At 44.3% G+C, this 15,077-nt stretch overlaps 1 protein-coding gene and 1 long non-coding RNA gene across 2 annotated transcripts; one reads left to right on the forward strand and one right to left on the reverse strand.

Moving 5' to 3' along the window:
• Positions 1–3,140: 3,140 nt before the first annotated feature.
• On the reverse strand, positions 3,141–8,298 carry ZFP36L1 (ZFP36 ring finger protein like 1). Its single transcript, XM_054025905.1, has 2 exons — positions 8,070–8,298; positions 3,141–5,679 (listed from the first exon to the last, which is right to left on the reverse strand). The coding sequence occupies exons 1-2, from the start codon at positions 8,124–8,126 to the stop codon at positions 4,729–4,731; spliced, it is 1,008 nt and encodes a 335-aa protein (XP_053881880.1). The 5' UTR covers positions 8,127–8,298; the 3' UTR covers positions 3,141–4,728.
• Positions 8,299–8,547: 249 nt separating this feature from the next.
• LOC128835956 (uncharacterized) lies at positions 8,548–12,891 on the forward strand. Its single transcript, XR_008444716.1, has 3 exons — positions 8,548–8,773; positions 9,519–9,661; positions 12,583–12,891. It is a non-coding gene; the product is annotated as an uncharacterized LOC128835956 (long non-coding RNA).
• The last annotated feature ends 2,186 nt before the right edge of the window (positions 12,892–15,077 follow it).

A 15,077-nucleotide genomic window follows, 5' to 3' on the forward strand; every position in this document is an offset into this window, starting at 1 on the left:
GAGGAGCTTGTAACAACGTTCCTGTTTCACTTCCACAGTTCTTAAATCACAGCTGGAGACAGTTTTCTTCTTTTTATCCATCTCTTAACTACACTGACAGAGCAAAATCATAGCAGGAAGAGAAACAAGAGTTTGTAGGATATTGTTTTTAAATGTATTTTGCTTTATCACTCCCCTTTCATACTCCAGGCACTTCACATCTATTTAAAACAGACTAAACCCAGCACATCAAAAAATTAGACAGCAGAGAGACCTGTTTCCCACCCCCATAAAGAACCCACCTCACGCTGCATGCCTCACATCCAGAGAAGTTTGGGCAAATAGGTGAGTCACTTTGCAGGTTTTGCCAGAGAGGTTGGATTCGGTGACTGTCAGGCCAACATGCCAGGGAATGGGGAGAGGAAAGCATTTCAGAGCTCCATCTTGGTTATTCCAAGTAACTACAAGCTAGAGTGCCTCAGCTATTACAACTGCCATCCCATCACAGAGTGGGAGAGGCAGTCACTCAAATAGGTTGGGCCTAAACCATGTAGAACTTTGCAGATCAAAAACGGCCCCTAACATGCCAGACATCAGGTAGCCCATGCAGATCATGGAAAGAAGTTTCACTGCTCAGCAAGCAGGCTGCTTTATTCTGAACTAGCTGCAATTTCTAGATGGTTTGAAGGTCAAGAGCATTATAGACATTAACCTCAACGCAACAAAGGTAGGGAACAAGTGAGGCCTGGGGCAGAAAGAAATGGATGCAATCTTCTTGTCAAGCAGAGACGACAAGCAGCAATCTTTGGAACAGCAACTACTTAAACTTCAAGTAGCGACTGCAGAACCATGAAGAGGCCTGAGTGGAGAATCTTAGAAGTGAACAGCAGGCAAGCCCCATCAGTCTGGGTTGCTGAGGTAAGCTCTGCCATCTAGTTTGTTTCCCCTCAACCTGTAAGCATTCTTCATCTTATCTGTACGGAGTCTTGGGCAGCTGGCTCTAATCCATGCATCAGTTTGCACGTTAGAACACTGAACAAGTCAGAAGAGATTGAAGGGGCTATTAGCATACTGAAGACACTGTTGCCCATACTTCCTCACTACCCACCTTAACAACCCCATATACTAATTGAAGAGAGGCAACAGAAGGAAATACTGGACAAGGTCCCTTAGATCAGATGAGCAATTGCCCAAGACTATCCTCCAGCACTTCTCACAAAAGGAGCAATGAAGCCACTTGATGACTCAATTTAATGTTCCTAATATCTGATGACATCACCAACATCTCATGATTAAGTTTTAGAGTTGTCAGCTGCCATCTAGAAGAATCAATATGGATAATTGAGCTTCATCCACTGACAGGAGAATAGCAGCACCCTTAAGATAGCTGCTATGCTATAGCCAGGCCTAAATCAAAGTAACTGGGGTTAGAGACCAGGAGACTCCCAATATTAAAGAGGTCATACTAAATAAATGTGTATTGTGGCCTGTTCTGAGAGGTTAGAGTGTTTCCTCCTTCATCCACCCAGGGCTCAAGTTTAGTCTATTTAACTATTGCAAAACACTGCCATAAAAACCTACTGGCAAAGGTGTGTGTCATCAAGAAAGAAAGAATGAACCATCCAAAGACAAATGGTGGCCTGTCTCCAAAGGCTGGCACACTAGGCCACTGCACCACCAGGGGAACCACACAAGTACTATGCGCAAAGGTCTGCTTTTAGCACAGCATCCTAATTATTCCTCAGAGAGCAACATGCAAGTAGCACAGCTATTTCCTTCATCAATTATTAACAGGGCAAAGCACATTCATTCAAAGAACTCTAGAATGGGGAGCAGTTTCCAGCTCCATGCTCACACTCTGGAATATGCCAAAGAATCCTTTGGCACTCAGAGCATTTATTTTTTTTAAACAAAAACCTTATGGTAGATACCATAGTCTTTCAGGCTTGAACAGTTTTGAGTAAGCGAGAATGTGCAAATATAAGCAGATTGCTGCAGCCTGTGCAATACATTTGAAGGACATTTGTCAAACATTAGTAACAGCATGGTGGTTGTGCCTGGAGCTCTTCCCTCATGGGCAGCATGTACTGCTTACCAGTTGTGAAGTTCTGCTGGATAAAATTCCATATGGCTTTTATATGATCCAATGTAACCCATTTCTCTAGCAGCCACCTCCCACTCCACTTTTACCTCTTAAATTGGCCCTATGTTTCTGCCAAACTGCACTGTAGAAATGCTAGGTCCAAAGGGCCTCCAATATCACAGGTGGAAGTTTAGCATAGAACCTGCAGGATACCCCAGGGCCTGTTAGGAAGATGTTGTTCTACAGAAAGTCTGGAAAGATTTTCTCCTGAACTTCCTTGAGATGGGGCAAGAGACATAGCATAGATGGTTGTTGGTTTCGTATGTTTTCCCACCCCCAACTACTTGGAAAGATGCTGAAACATGTTCAGATGGGTAGGGGAGCCTCAAGCAAGTCTGAGTACAAGAGTTACACTGTAAGCATCACCAGGGAGAAAGTGCCAAGACAATACACTTTCAGCAGTCCCTGGAAGCGCCAGTGAAATTTTGCATTGAAGGAGCAGGTGAGGGTTTGGCTATGATGTGGGATGAGATTTATGCATTTTGACTCAACTGCTTTTGGTTGAGTGTTCTTTCACCTTGTAAAATATGTAGTCCCTCTAAAAGCCTAACTAGAACAGTTACTAATGTACAAACCCTGAAATCTGAAAGAAATTAGAATAATTTAATCAGAAACTTCAGTTTACCAGAGTCTAGTTCAAAACATAGCTCATACTCTCCTTACAGCAGGAGTGGAAGCCAGTCCAGGAGATCCAGATACAAATATCAGGAGAGGAAGTTTGTGGGAAAAGCCTGAGTGACTTTGAAAATTAAGACAAGAGGAAGATCCCAGTGTAAACATGAAGATCAACAAAGCCTGATCGAATAAGCCACTGCATGCATCTTCTTACAAGGAACTACACACCCATTTGCTTGTTTAAGCTGATCAGCATATTCTCATCTCCGAGAAGGAGAGATGGTGTATCAAAACCCCCTGTGCAGACTGTGGGTTGGGAGGAGGAAGTATTCTACATTTGAGTGGCTATCTTAAAAAAAAACCAGCATCTCGTTTTTGCAAGAAAAACCAATTTCACTGTCAGTTTCTTGAAAAAACTTGGGGTTTATTGATTTAAACTGCAAACAGTCGTTACAAAAGAGATTCTTTTAAATAAACTCACAAAGAGGAAAAAAAGCAATGTAGTGAACAGTAACAGGGGGGAAAAAATTACATTCATTGTTTTCTTTGTGCCAGTCCCGTTCATCTCAACAAGGAAAACTCCAAACTTGGAATACAGAAAGGCAAAGACAAACTGCATTTGGAATGTCTTCAAATAGGCACTTTAAGCCAAAGGCTTTTGTCTCCTTTAAGAAGCTATCAAAAAAAAAAAAGGAAGTAAAATGTCTTCCTTCCATACTGTCTCACAACAGAGCTTATACACATACATTCTAAAGCCCAGGTGTGTATGACCTAGGAGGGGAGAGAGAGGAGGAGGAGGAAGAAGAAGAGAAAAGGCAAAGGAGCACATTAACTCAATTTGCAGTCCAACAAAAAAAGGGGGGAAATTCTAAAATAAATAATCCAAACACAGTTTTTGCATTTTTTTAAATTAATTTTTCATTTTTTAAAATAAAATAACCAAAAAAGTGTAAAGTTACAAAAATGTCATTGTAGTATAATATATTAAACTGTGGGGGAAAAAAGGAAAAAAAGACACTTCACAATCTTAAGATTAATATGGAAGATCATAATTTAAACATAAAAGAATATATTCTATGGATTCATCATCCCGATAAATATGAACAAAATTAACAAAAAGCATAGGTTTCGGCAATAAATACGTTTTGATAAGTTAAATAAGCTTTTTTTATATTGTTGTGCAGTGACAAGCAAAATTTGCTCTCCAATTTCTGAAAAGTTATACAAAATTAAAAACCCAGAAAAAAAATAATAAAAAGCTTGGCGTGAGTGCTCTAAGATAGATCTAATGTACTCTAGAGCAAAACCATTAAAGCTATGTCTACTGGAACTTGGAATACACGGAACTTGCGTGTGTGGAATGAATTCCATTTGCCCACCCCCTCTAGTTTTATTTATTGTTTGTAAAGATGTCACATGTATACATGGGGAACTTTTAGCACCAAAATCAAGTCTTTCATAGTCCATCTGGCTTTTTCCCCCAATCACAAGTCCCACTCATGTTACAATCTTTGTCCATCCTCAGCTTTTCTTCCTGCAGACCTGAGCAGACCCCAGGCAAGATTAGTCTTTAAAGGGGAAAAGGGTTGGATGTTAACCGCTGTCCACATGCCCTAAGTCTAGCAGAAACTGGCCAATAGGAAAGGAGGGGAGAAGGAACAATGCATTATTGTGGCCAGTGGAGGGAGCAGTTGGTTCTGGATATTCCCTGCACATCTGGAAGTGCACAGAGCTTTAAAGGAGGCTGCTGGTGCCCTCTGCAGCCAGAGAGGTAATACAGTCACAGTGAAAATGTTCAAAGGCACTAATTTTGTAAACGGTTATTGCTTTTTATTGTAATTTGGCACTTAAGGTCTAAGCCAGTGAGTTGGCTACAGGCAAGTGGACAGCCTTTATGTTAACATCTAACCCTTAGATTGGGGGGCAATAAGGAGGGGGATTCAGCTTAACATTGTAATAAAGGTGGGAGGAGGGCAAGAGGAAACCCCAGTTTAGTCATCAGAGATGGAGAGTCTGCTGAAGATGGGAAGACGTCTCGAGTTATCCAGGATGGGTGAATCTGAGCCACTGTGGCTGCTGCTGGAGCTGCTCAGATAGCCTTCCTGATCAGAGAGGGAGTCCTGAGGACTGGGGGGTGAGTCAAACATGTTGGGGGACTCAGACATGGGCCTGAAGAGGAAAGCAGTGGGTGAACCCCCACTGGTCACCTGCACCCCTATGCTGGGGGCAAAGAGAGTGGCCAGCTCCTGGCTGGAGAAGGTGAAGGGATTGCTGGCACAATCTGGCAATGTGGGCGAGCCCAGGTGGTCATCAGCGCTCAGCATGGGTGGTGGGGTGACTGAGGTGGGGCTGTCCAGCAGCCCATTGGCAGTGACACTGGGGAAGCCAGCAAAGCTGAAGCTGTGTTGGAGGCGGGGTCTGTCGGCGATGGTGGGGTCCCGGCCCCCAGCCACAGCACGGCGCTCCTCAGCATTGTGGATGAAGTGACAACGAGGCCCATAAGGGCAGAAACCGATGGTGTGGAAAGTGCGACACAGCTCCGTCTTGTACTTGGGGTGGCGGGTTAGGCTCCGCAGCTCATGGATGCCGTGGGCAAACTGGCACTTGTCACCGTATTTGCAGGCACCGTTCTCCTCGAAGGGGCGGCACAGCTCTGTCTTGTAGCGGCTCGAGTTGATTTGTCCCCCGGGCTGCTTCTGCTGCAGCAGGCGCTCGCCACCTTCGGAGAAGGAGCGGTCCCGAAAACGGCTTTCCCTGGGACCCAGCACAGGGGTCGGCTCCCCCTTGAGGCTGCTTAGGAGCTGGTTCTGGTGAAACTTGGAGTTGGGCAAGGTGACAGAGTGCCTCCTGGGGAAACCCCCGCCAGCTGGGGTGCCCACTGCCTTCCTATCCAACAGACACCCTCCAACACCTGAAGGGCTGTAGTTCAACATCTTGTTACTCTGTGGAGAGAAAAACAAGAGACAGTTAGTCACCCAGCCTGCTCCAGCTCCCTCCTGCAGCCTATTCCCAATGCAACTCATCAGTCAACAAGGTGACCACATCCAGCCCCACCATATCAAACCTAGCCTTTATCTTCACTAGCCCCATCTCTCTGCAAAATAACCCTGCTTCTAATATCCCACCTCGTAGGACAGCAAATCATCCTGTTACAGGGCACCCATTTCCCCAGGCAATGACCAGGTGCCCAGCCTACCCACACAGTGACCCTGCAATACATATAACCTCCCCCGCCAGAGGCAATAACTTGGGTGCCCCACCTACCCACACCTAGTGCTGCCTGCAAGAGGCAAACCCACTATTCTTCCTTCCAGAGTTACACAGTCCTCCCCTCCCGCAAGCAACTGCTCACCCCGCTCCACCTGCGGTCCCACAGCCACATCTCCCCCAGGTTCAGGACTCCTTCCAGACCCAAGAGCCAGTACTTCCTGTCATCTCTCTCCTCTTTTGAATTATTCCACCCTGTTCACAGACCCCTCTAGTGTCAGGGACTATTGTCAAAGCCTTTTGAGGATTGTAGATTTTCTGCACTACAGAAAAGTACAGAAGCATTATGTGGGACAGTCCTGCTTGAGGGACAGGGCGTATGTGTGAGACAAATGGGTGGGGGCATGAGACTTTTTAGAAATGCACTAATTACTGATCTAAATTAATCCCATTTCTCTTGCTCCTCCAGCACAGCAATAGCATTTCATCTGATCCAGACCAGTCTTCACCCCTAACCACAAGAGGATTCCTTTGCAATTAGCCTTTGGGCTGCAAGGAAAGTCTGGAAGGGATCAGGAACCAGTTACTTCATCTGCAAACTCAGTTTTAAATATTAAAAATGCTCTTGTGGGGAGAAAAGTTACACAGGTTTGCTACAGTTACTTGGAAAAGTGGAGCTTTTTTAAAGCTCTTCACTTGCTCAGATTTAAAAAAAATTTTTTTTTAAAGGGGAGGCACAGCTCTTGTTCACATTCGTTGAAAATGACACTCCTAGCCCTGTTTTAGTAGAGCAGCTTCATTGTCAACTCTTAAGTAAAGAGGCAAAACTGAGTCAGTATAGAATTTCTATTTGTAATCATTCTACACTGATCATTTCAAAACATGGAAAAATCTAAGGAGTAGGAGGAAAAGTACTTTCTTGACTATCAGTTTATTGAGGGTAGACAACTCTGCTTTTGTTTCCCTTTTTAAACCAGCTCTGTTATAAATTAAGAAAAAGTGTCTTTAGACAGAATTTTGCTAAACAAAGGATAAATCCACGGGGGGTGGGAGGGAACAAAGCTGATCTGAAGGGGAGGAGGGAAAATAAGAAAAGTAAAACTGCATTGAGTGAATGGAAGCAGCTGTGAGTGCAGCACACTGGCCTGCAAAGGTTATTAAAGGAACCTCATCACCAGATCGTTTTGCCCCCAAAGTAAATTTGCAGCTGTAGGAGCAGAAGCAGAACTAACTTGGAAAAATCATAGCAACAAGACCAGGCGTGTTACAGCAGCCTAAAACTTAAGCAATTAAAAGTGGCCGAGCAGCAACTCGGAAGAAAAAGCTTTCTAACACGTTAAGATTCCTTCTACCAACTCCCCATGTCAAACAGCTCTATGAAGCCAGAGGTAGCTTTGACACACGCATATGCACACACACAAAAGGAAGTTTTACATTTCCAATACTTTTAGAATCATCTCAGTTCAAAAGCACAGAACTCAGAGAGAAGGGAAACGTCCTTAACAAGTTTAACAAAACTACTTGGATTCTTGGGATTTCATACCCGAAATCGTTAAACACACACATCTTCGCAAAATGCAGCGATTAACACATTAGAAAAAATTCCCCCCCTGGAGGTCTGCTTGGGAGGAGAAAGAGGAGACAGTGAAAAAGGGAACAACTCACAAACAGTTTGGCCACATTAACGAGTTCTCTTTACAATTTCATTGAGCTCCAGAAGACTATTTGCAGAAAAGAAAAGAAAAAACAAAAACAAAACAAACCACAGCCCCGGAAAGGCACTCAAAACATTTAGCAAGTTTGCTTAGTCCTTCCTAGGGGCAATGAAAGGCAGGAAAGCCAGCCCGACGGGCAGGAAAGAGGTGAAACAAACCAGCCACAATCATCTAATGAGGGAGAAGACCAGAATAATTTTACGGCAAGCAGCAACTGACTTACGATCGAGGCAACACAACCTCCCCTCGCAGCACGAGGCGAGCGCCAGGGAGGGCTGGCGACAAAGTTTAGTCCAAACAGGCACCGAACTTTAGTTAAAGAACAAAAAAAAAAAGCTCCATTCCCTAAAGCTACACGGGCAGAGGGGACCGATCAGCCCCGAGCGCGCCGCCCAGGCGAGCCCCTTTACCTTGCACAGAACTTCGCTCAGGTCGAAGATGGTCGGGGACACCAGAGCCGTGGACATGTTGGGCGATCGCAGGGGGGCAGGAGGGCGGCAGAGCAGCACTAGCCCGGCGCAAGGGATCGCAGTGTGGGAAGTAAGGCACAGCCTCCAGCGCCCTGCTCCGAGTCCTTCCCCCCTGCTCTGCCGCCACGCCTCGCTCTGCCTCCGGCCGGCCGCTCGCTTTCCCCCGCCGCTTTGCCTAAACTCAATTTATAAAGTTTGCAAGCTCCCAGCCCGGCCCGGGGAGGAGCTCGCGGCCCATTGCCAGCCGGGGAAGGAGGAGGAGGAGGCAGATGATTGACAGCGCGATTGACTCACCCCGCCGGTCGGGCCCGAGAAAACTTTCAAGAGGAAGGAGGGGGGCAAAGCCCGTTCGGAGCCTGCGCTGGGCTCCTGGTACGAGGAGGAAAGTTTTTCAAAGCTCCCCTCCCCCTCCCCGACGTGCATGTACAACTTGGTTGTGATTAGAAGGCGGGGGAAGGGCCCGCGCTCCTTTGTGAGTGCTGGAATTATGCAATGGGTGGTGACATCATTTGCTGCACCCACTTTGGGCTACTGCCCCCCCCCCTCCCCCAGCTCAGCTTGCACTGAACTTTTGCAAAACGGCCCGGGCGGGAGCTGTGTCTTTGCAGCAGGCTCCAAGAGTGCCCAGATCCCCCGCCCCCCAGGTAGTTTCCCCGCTTTCTTTCTCGTGTGCAGGAAAGAAACGGCAACTTTAGCCTTTTGTAAAGGCAGGCAGGGTGTGCGCGCAAGAGTAGATGCGTAGTTGTGGTCGGGTTCGGGGTAGCAGACGAACAAAACAAAGCTGATCTTTGCAAGACTCATCTTCCTTTCTCCCAGCTGTAATTACCGTGAAACTAAAGAGGAAGGGCTGTTTGTGTTTGTTTGCAGGATATTGATTCTGTGAGCTAGGTAGTAACGTTTACTTTTTTCGAGTGAAACTCTTTCCTTTCTGCTGGACACCAGTTGCATGCTTATGTGTTGGAGGTTTCCCCCTCTCCCAAGGAGATCTATTTCCCCAGTAAAGTAGGGACCCAGTTTTCAGCTGCTTAGCAACACATTGGCAGATTTTTATTTAAAATGGTCTCTGCCATCAGATAGCAAGTGACACTGACAAAAAACGAGGCCCTCTTGATTTCCCCTCTTTGCTTGATCGAAAGCTGGAGTACTATTTCGTGTGTTTGCACGGGGTGCGCTTTCTGCATGAGTACCCGTTGCATTCTGTGCTCCCCTCCCTTCCCCTCTTTGAATGTAACAGATGGTTTTTCAGTCCATCTAGGTTTCATTTCACTCTTGTTATTAATTTTTTTCTTTTGGCGGGATGACAAAGGAGCGGGGCACATGGATTGAAACATGACAGACTGACTTTTAAAAAAACAACCCGTAAACTTGTTTATCTGCTCTTTGCATCAGGAAAGCAACACGTTTGCAAAAGCTGATCAGTTTCCCCTCTGAAGTTCTGAAATGGAAGACTAGACTGAATGGAAATATTAAACTCTTAATTTCTTTCCTACATATTTCCATTTGTCCTTCATCACCTCCTCGTCCTTTTTACAGTAAGTGTCACCCACTCCAGCCCTCAGATGTTTATTCCACAACACTTTTAACTCCTCGATCTGTTATGAAACAATGTGTGTGTTAAGTGCATTTTCCATTGCAATATAATTAGGTCACCTAATTATAAGCACGTTTCTTTAGAAAGGCAAAATTAGAGTATGAATCCCTCTGACTCTCCTCTTCCTGACAAATTTTAACAGGGACTTATTTAATCTATGTAAAATAAAACATCAGAGTGCACACAAACTTTAGACTTTACTTGTTTAAGCTTTAAGGGCTGCTGCTGAGCTGTGCATTGCATTTCACAACTATAAAAAGTTATTTCCAGTTTGGGCTGGCTTGGATTTGTCTACTCTGATTTAAATTGATTGAATCCATTTTTAACATTGCTGCTGTCTTTGCATTTTTGCAGGCTGACTGTCTTCAAGTTGATTCACATCTCCCACCCCCTTAGTCTTACGGCTTTTTTTCCAATTTTTATTGAAACCTGGCAGGCTCTGCTAAAGGAAATAACTCACATACATATTAATTTAAATCATTAAAATATGTGTTTAGTCCTTAAAGTGGTGTTTGCTAATTTCTGCCTTTGCCCTCCACTCTTCCCCTAGTCCCCAAAGGGCACTTTTTAGCAATTTGAAATAATAAAGCTGAAGGGCGCGGGGAGGAGTAAAGTTTCTTACCAAATAATCAGTTCCAGATTTTAGTACACAAAGAATTATGTATACTGATAGTGATGGAAGGAGCGGGGAGAGGTTTCTTTGTAACAAGCTTATGTTTCAAGGCGTCTAACCTGGGGCTCCTTAAATGTGAAACTTGTTGGGTCAAAACCCGCAGTCCTTACTCAGGCAACACTCTCACTGAAGTAAGTGGGAGTGAGAGTGTTGCCAGAGGAAAGACTGTGGGATTTGGCCCCCTGTTATTAATCCATCCAGACTGAGACTTGAACTATAAACTCCTCCTTAAAATGCATCTCACTATTGTACTGATGATTCTGCTTCCTCATGTAGCCCAGACTTCCAAGGAGAACTGAAACCCTCACTGCAGAGTCCAGAATGCAAGCCCAGCTAAAAGCACATTTAAAACTTAAAACAAATGATCCCTGTTCCCACTTCCTCTTCTGTTCGCTTCAGTCTCAGGAACTGGGCTTTAAACTTGTCTTCCTGGCTTTCCCCTCCTTCGATATCCAAGAACAGCCAAAATAACAAATCGAGAGCAAACACCCACAGAGTCGGTCCCTTCCAGATTCCTTTTTTTATTCTTTATTTAAGGCTAGAACACTAGTTCCGCTAATTTTCTTTCTCTTTCTAGATTCATTTTTGTTTTGTTTTTTGCCAGAATTGAGAAACAACCAGCAGAGAGAGCAGCTTGAACATGTTATTTTCTGCAGTTGTTTACTGGCTCTGTGGATGGTGCTTGTTCCCAGAGCTCTGAGCCTCTGTATAATTAAACCCTTTTTAATTGTTAGGTTGGAAACGTCATTCCAGGGACTTTCCAAGGGTTACCAAGTCCAAATGAGGAAGCCAGTACAGATAACTATTTCATGACTGACTTACTTGGAGCCTGGCTTTTTCATTGAATCTGGTCTCCTGTACTTTATACAGAGCAACTCCGATTACTCAAATATCTCAGGACGAGAGTGGAGGGTGTGCCACTGTGGGCACAATCCTGCATTCTTTGCACACCCAACCCACACGGATTTGAATGTGAGTTTTGGGTGCACAAGGAATGCAGGATTGGACTCTCTGTTACATGCCGCATATCAATCAACTCACCACATTGTATATATGTTATATTTAGTATTATTGCACATATTTTGTGCCTTATATCAAATGTATGCAATAGGATATACATATACTTACTATGGTAACTGTAGCTTTCTGTTTCAAAACTTCTGTGCATTTAGGGTCAAATGCTGGTTGCACTGATGTCCAGTGAGAATTTTGATGGAATCTGGATTTAGGCTGTAAGAGCCTGACTTTCAGCCACGAGGCATGTCTGGATTTGTGCGCAAGCAAATCCCTCCTTTGAGCACGTGCCTGGATAAATATAAGCCAGACTCGCCACATGCACACACACAATGGGAATTTGTTGTGCACCTATGCACGCCTCTCTGGGGGCTGAAAAATCAGATATGTCCATTCTCAAATATAACATTACAATCACATTTTTGCAGTGAGTTTAATTGTGACTTTTGGTTTCTAAAAAGAAAGAAAAAGACCACACACTTGAGTAAACACATGGGTGTCTTTATCTGAATGTCTCTCTCTCTGGGGTTCGCACTGTAGATCTTCAGTGCAGTGCACCTACTCTGCAGCTTAGATCATGCAAATGGACTTGGGGTCAGCAATCAGGCTGCCAAATTTGTTGAGCCTCTTCTGCAGCCATCTGTAGGCCTCTTTTGTAGGTTCTGCTTCTGGAGTGCCATCACATAAGCCTTAATCAGCAGATTCAGGCACCAGCCAACCGGTTGACTGGGCCTCCCTTCACTCTTTATTGGCCAAGCTCCTCCAGTGACATGGTTTTAAAAAGCGGGGGAGATGAGTCTTATCCAGTCCACATGCACATAGAGGAACATGGAAATTGCCAGAGTGGATCAGACCTATGGTCCCTATAGTCTAGTATCCTGTGTCTGCTAGTGGTCAGTACAAGATGCTTCGGAGGAAAGGATGAGAAACCCCGCATTAGGCAGATGTGGGATAATTACTCCCCCACCTCCTCCACTACGTCTCCTCCTAATAATCCCTAATAGTTAAAGTTGGAATCTCAAAGGCTCCACCAGGTCTGGTGGCCTCGCTCCTGTATTACCGTTATCTTTTCATGGGACGTGATGACATCAATGGGAGTTTTATCATTGTCTTCAAGGGGCGCAGCATATATTGCAAATGGCTGTTAATTTCCAATTTTGTGCACTTTTTTTCAGATTTCAATGCAGAAAACCACAGTTTGCAAAATTGGAATTGGACATGTACTGTCATATTGTTTGGGCCGGGGACAAAGACTCCAGCACAGGGAACTTTAAACTGATCTCTAACTGGTCTCATAACCAGTGAACACTTTATTTCAACGTGCTTGCCTCAGATGGACCTGCAAGAATTGCATGCCTCAGTACATTGTTAAAAGATAGAGAAAAATCCTTAGTCCTTACTCTGATTAACTCCCAGTGACTATAATGAGTGGTTAGCCTAAGGGCCAAGTTTAAACCAAATAAAGATTCAGGATTTGGAGCATGCAGAGTCTGTGATTTTCTAATTCTTACAACCATGGAGAGATTTGGTTTTCTGCAGAAATACCAAAATTACCAGAGGCACCTGTTCTCAGCTGAGACGGTTATAAACCCTTGAAAATAGGGGTTTCCTGTGTAATGAACGTGGCTTCTTAGTCGTAATGCTTTAGTGTACACTGAGTTTAAACAGGCAGAGTAATCTTCCTATATCTGTTTCAGCTGGTTCACTGGAGTATTAATATCTTCTGGGGCACAGCGCTATTTTTGTGTGTTTTGGGGAATGGGTAAAGGTAGATTTCTTTTAGTCTCATGTACCCCCAATGTCTTTTTACACATTTTCCCCATTCCATGAACCAGTTCTTCAGCAGCCTTTACAAATATTGTGCATGAATAGGTGAGTCCAGGCATGCCTCTTTCTGTTTTTTCCCCTTATGCGCCCTTGAGGTTTGTTTGTTTTTTTTAAATCTGTTATTTTGGTCTTGTGTTCCCTATATGTAACACTTCTGTGTATCCATTGGGAGGTATGAATGGCCTAAGTTGGAAACCATTGCTTTTAGGAACACCCTCTGCCGGGCACTGCTGGCTCCTTGGGAAATGCCTAGCCTTCTGGTCAAAAGCAAAAAGGTATATTTGCAGCTGCTTGGTAAGAAAACAAACTCCCAAAGATACAGGAAAGTGCGTGGACGTGGTAGGAAGCGATGGGATTGCGATTCCTGGCAGCTTGGGTGTGTAAACATTTATAAAAGAGAGAGAGAGAGTGTGTGTGTGTGTACTTTGCGGTAGCAGGAAACCCAAGTCGCCAACAGCATTATTTTTGCAGGAGTTGGAAGCTCCAGTACCAGGCAAATATTAAAAGCTCTTAATCCTCCTGACTTTACACCTGTAAATAACATAAAGAACATCCAGCATGAGATAAATTACATGACATCTTTGCTAATCATTTCTGGGTTTTAGGATCTCAGTTTGCTAGTCACAAGAGGGTTTCACAGTTTCTTAGTAGCTCAGATACTTGAATCCATTTGGCGGGGGGGCCGGGAGGAGGAGAGGCAGGAGGTGAGGATAGAATTTGCTCTCTGCAGAAAAGATCAAAATTATTTGAATAACCTGTGACAAACTTAGCACTGGTGGCATTGACAAGATAGTGCAGTAGAAAATGCAGAAGTGTCATTTTGGCAGGCTATCGAGTAAGGAAACTTAATGGACATAAGTTATAATTTCCAGGAAATATTAATGCCATTAACGTATTTCCACATAACAGGACACTGAGCCTATACTTACGTTTGCTTTCTATGATTAATTTTCTTGTGGCCAATACATTGCCATGTTAAGTAGCTGTGAGGAGGGATCCAAACATGCTGGAGAGAGGGAAAAGCAGGCACTAACTGCACAGCAATGGAAAAACAGTGGGTGATACAAGAAAAGAGTTAAAATCTGTGTCTGGAGCCCCTGCTGCCCATCTGTGTAAAATAAATGTGCTCCAGATGTCATCTTGGCCTTACAGCTCTGCTCTTACTTTTCCACTGTTTTCAGCATACTTGCCTTCATTTTTTTCTGGCTTTGTGCCTTCTACTATACTGCCCCCTATAGGCCAGGTTCACCATTGTCTTGCATCCTGTTGTAGCTGTTTACATGAGTACAAAGTGGGTGTAGAAATCTTTACCATTCTGATTTGGTAGCAGTTTACATGCACTTTGCACTGGTGTACATAACTGCAGTGAATGAGGCTGTTTGTCTGTAATAGGCCATGTAGCCTCATCTCGTAGCCACCCTCTCAGCTCTTCAAAACCTACATTTTCAAAACAATTCCTTCTTTCTTCTTTTTATTAATACCACCCACCCCATTGCTTGTACTTTTGTCCTGTGTCTTATTTTGTGTTTGTTCTGTCTAGCTTAGAGTGTAAACTCTTCAAGGGAGGGAGCAGGTCTTATCACTGTTTGCAAAATGCTAGCAAGTTAATTAGGCCATATAAATGTTTTTAATATTCATAACAACATAGAAAGTAGGCCAGTTTAGTAAAAGAAACAGTGCAACCATATGAAGGTGTGGGAACAATTTCTCCGATGCAGATTGATGTTGCACCATTGGTGAATTATGGCCTTAGAGCCAGCCTAGCTAGCCAGGGTTAGAGCACCCACACATAGGGGGAATCTAATGGCATAAAGCTGGCATAGTGACTCCTACACCACTATCC

This window comes from Malaclemys terrapin, chromosome 4 (assembly GCF_027887155.1).
Source record: "Malaclemys terrapin pileata isolate rMalTer1 chromosome 4, rMalTer1.hap1, whole genome shotgun sequence".
In the NCBI taxonomy this organism is placed as follows: domain Eukaryota; kingdom Metazoa; phylum Chordata; order Testudines; family Emydidae; genus Malaclemys; species Malaclemys terrapin.

What these genes read in the sequence shown, in the direction of transcription:
- ZFP36L1 (XM_054025905.1), bottom strand. Translation starts at nt 8,126, where the DNA reads ATGTCCACGGCTCTGGTGTCCCCGACCATCTTCGACCTGAGCGAAGTT. An exon ending in TGAGCGAAGTTCTGTGCAAG is followed by an intron (nt 5,680 to 8,069) that starts GTAAAGGGGCTC and finishes TTCTCTCCACAG; the next exon opens with AGTAACAAGATGTTGAACTA.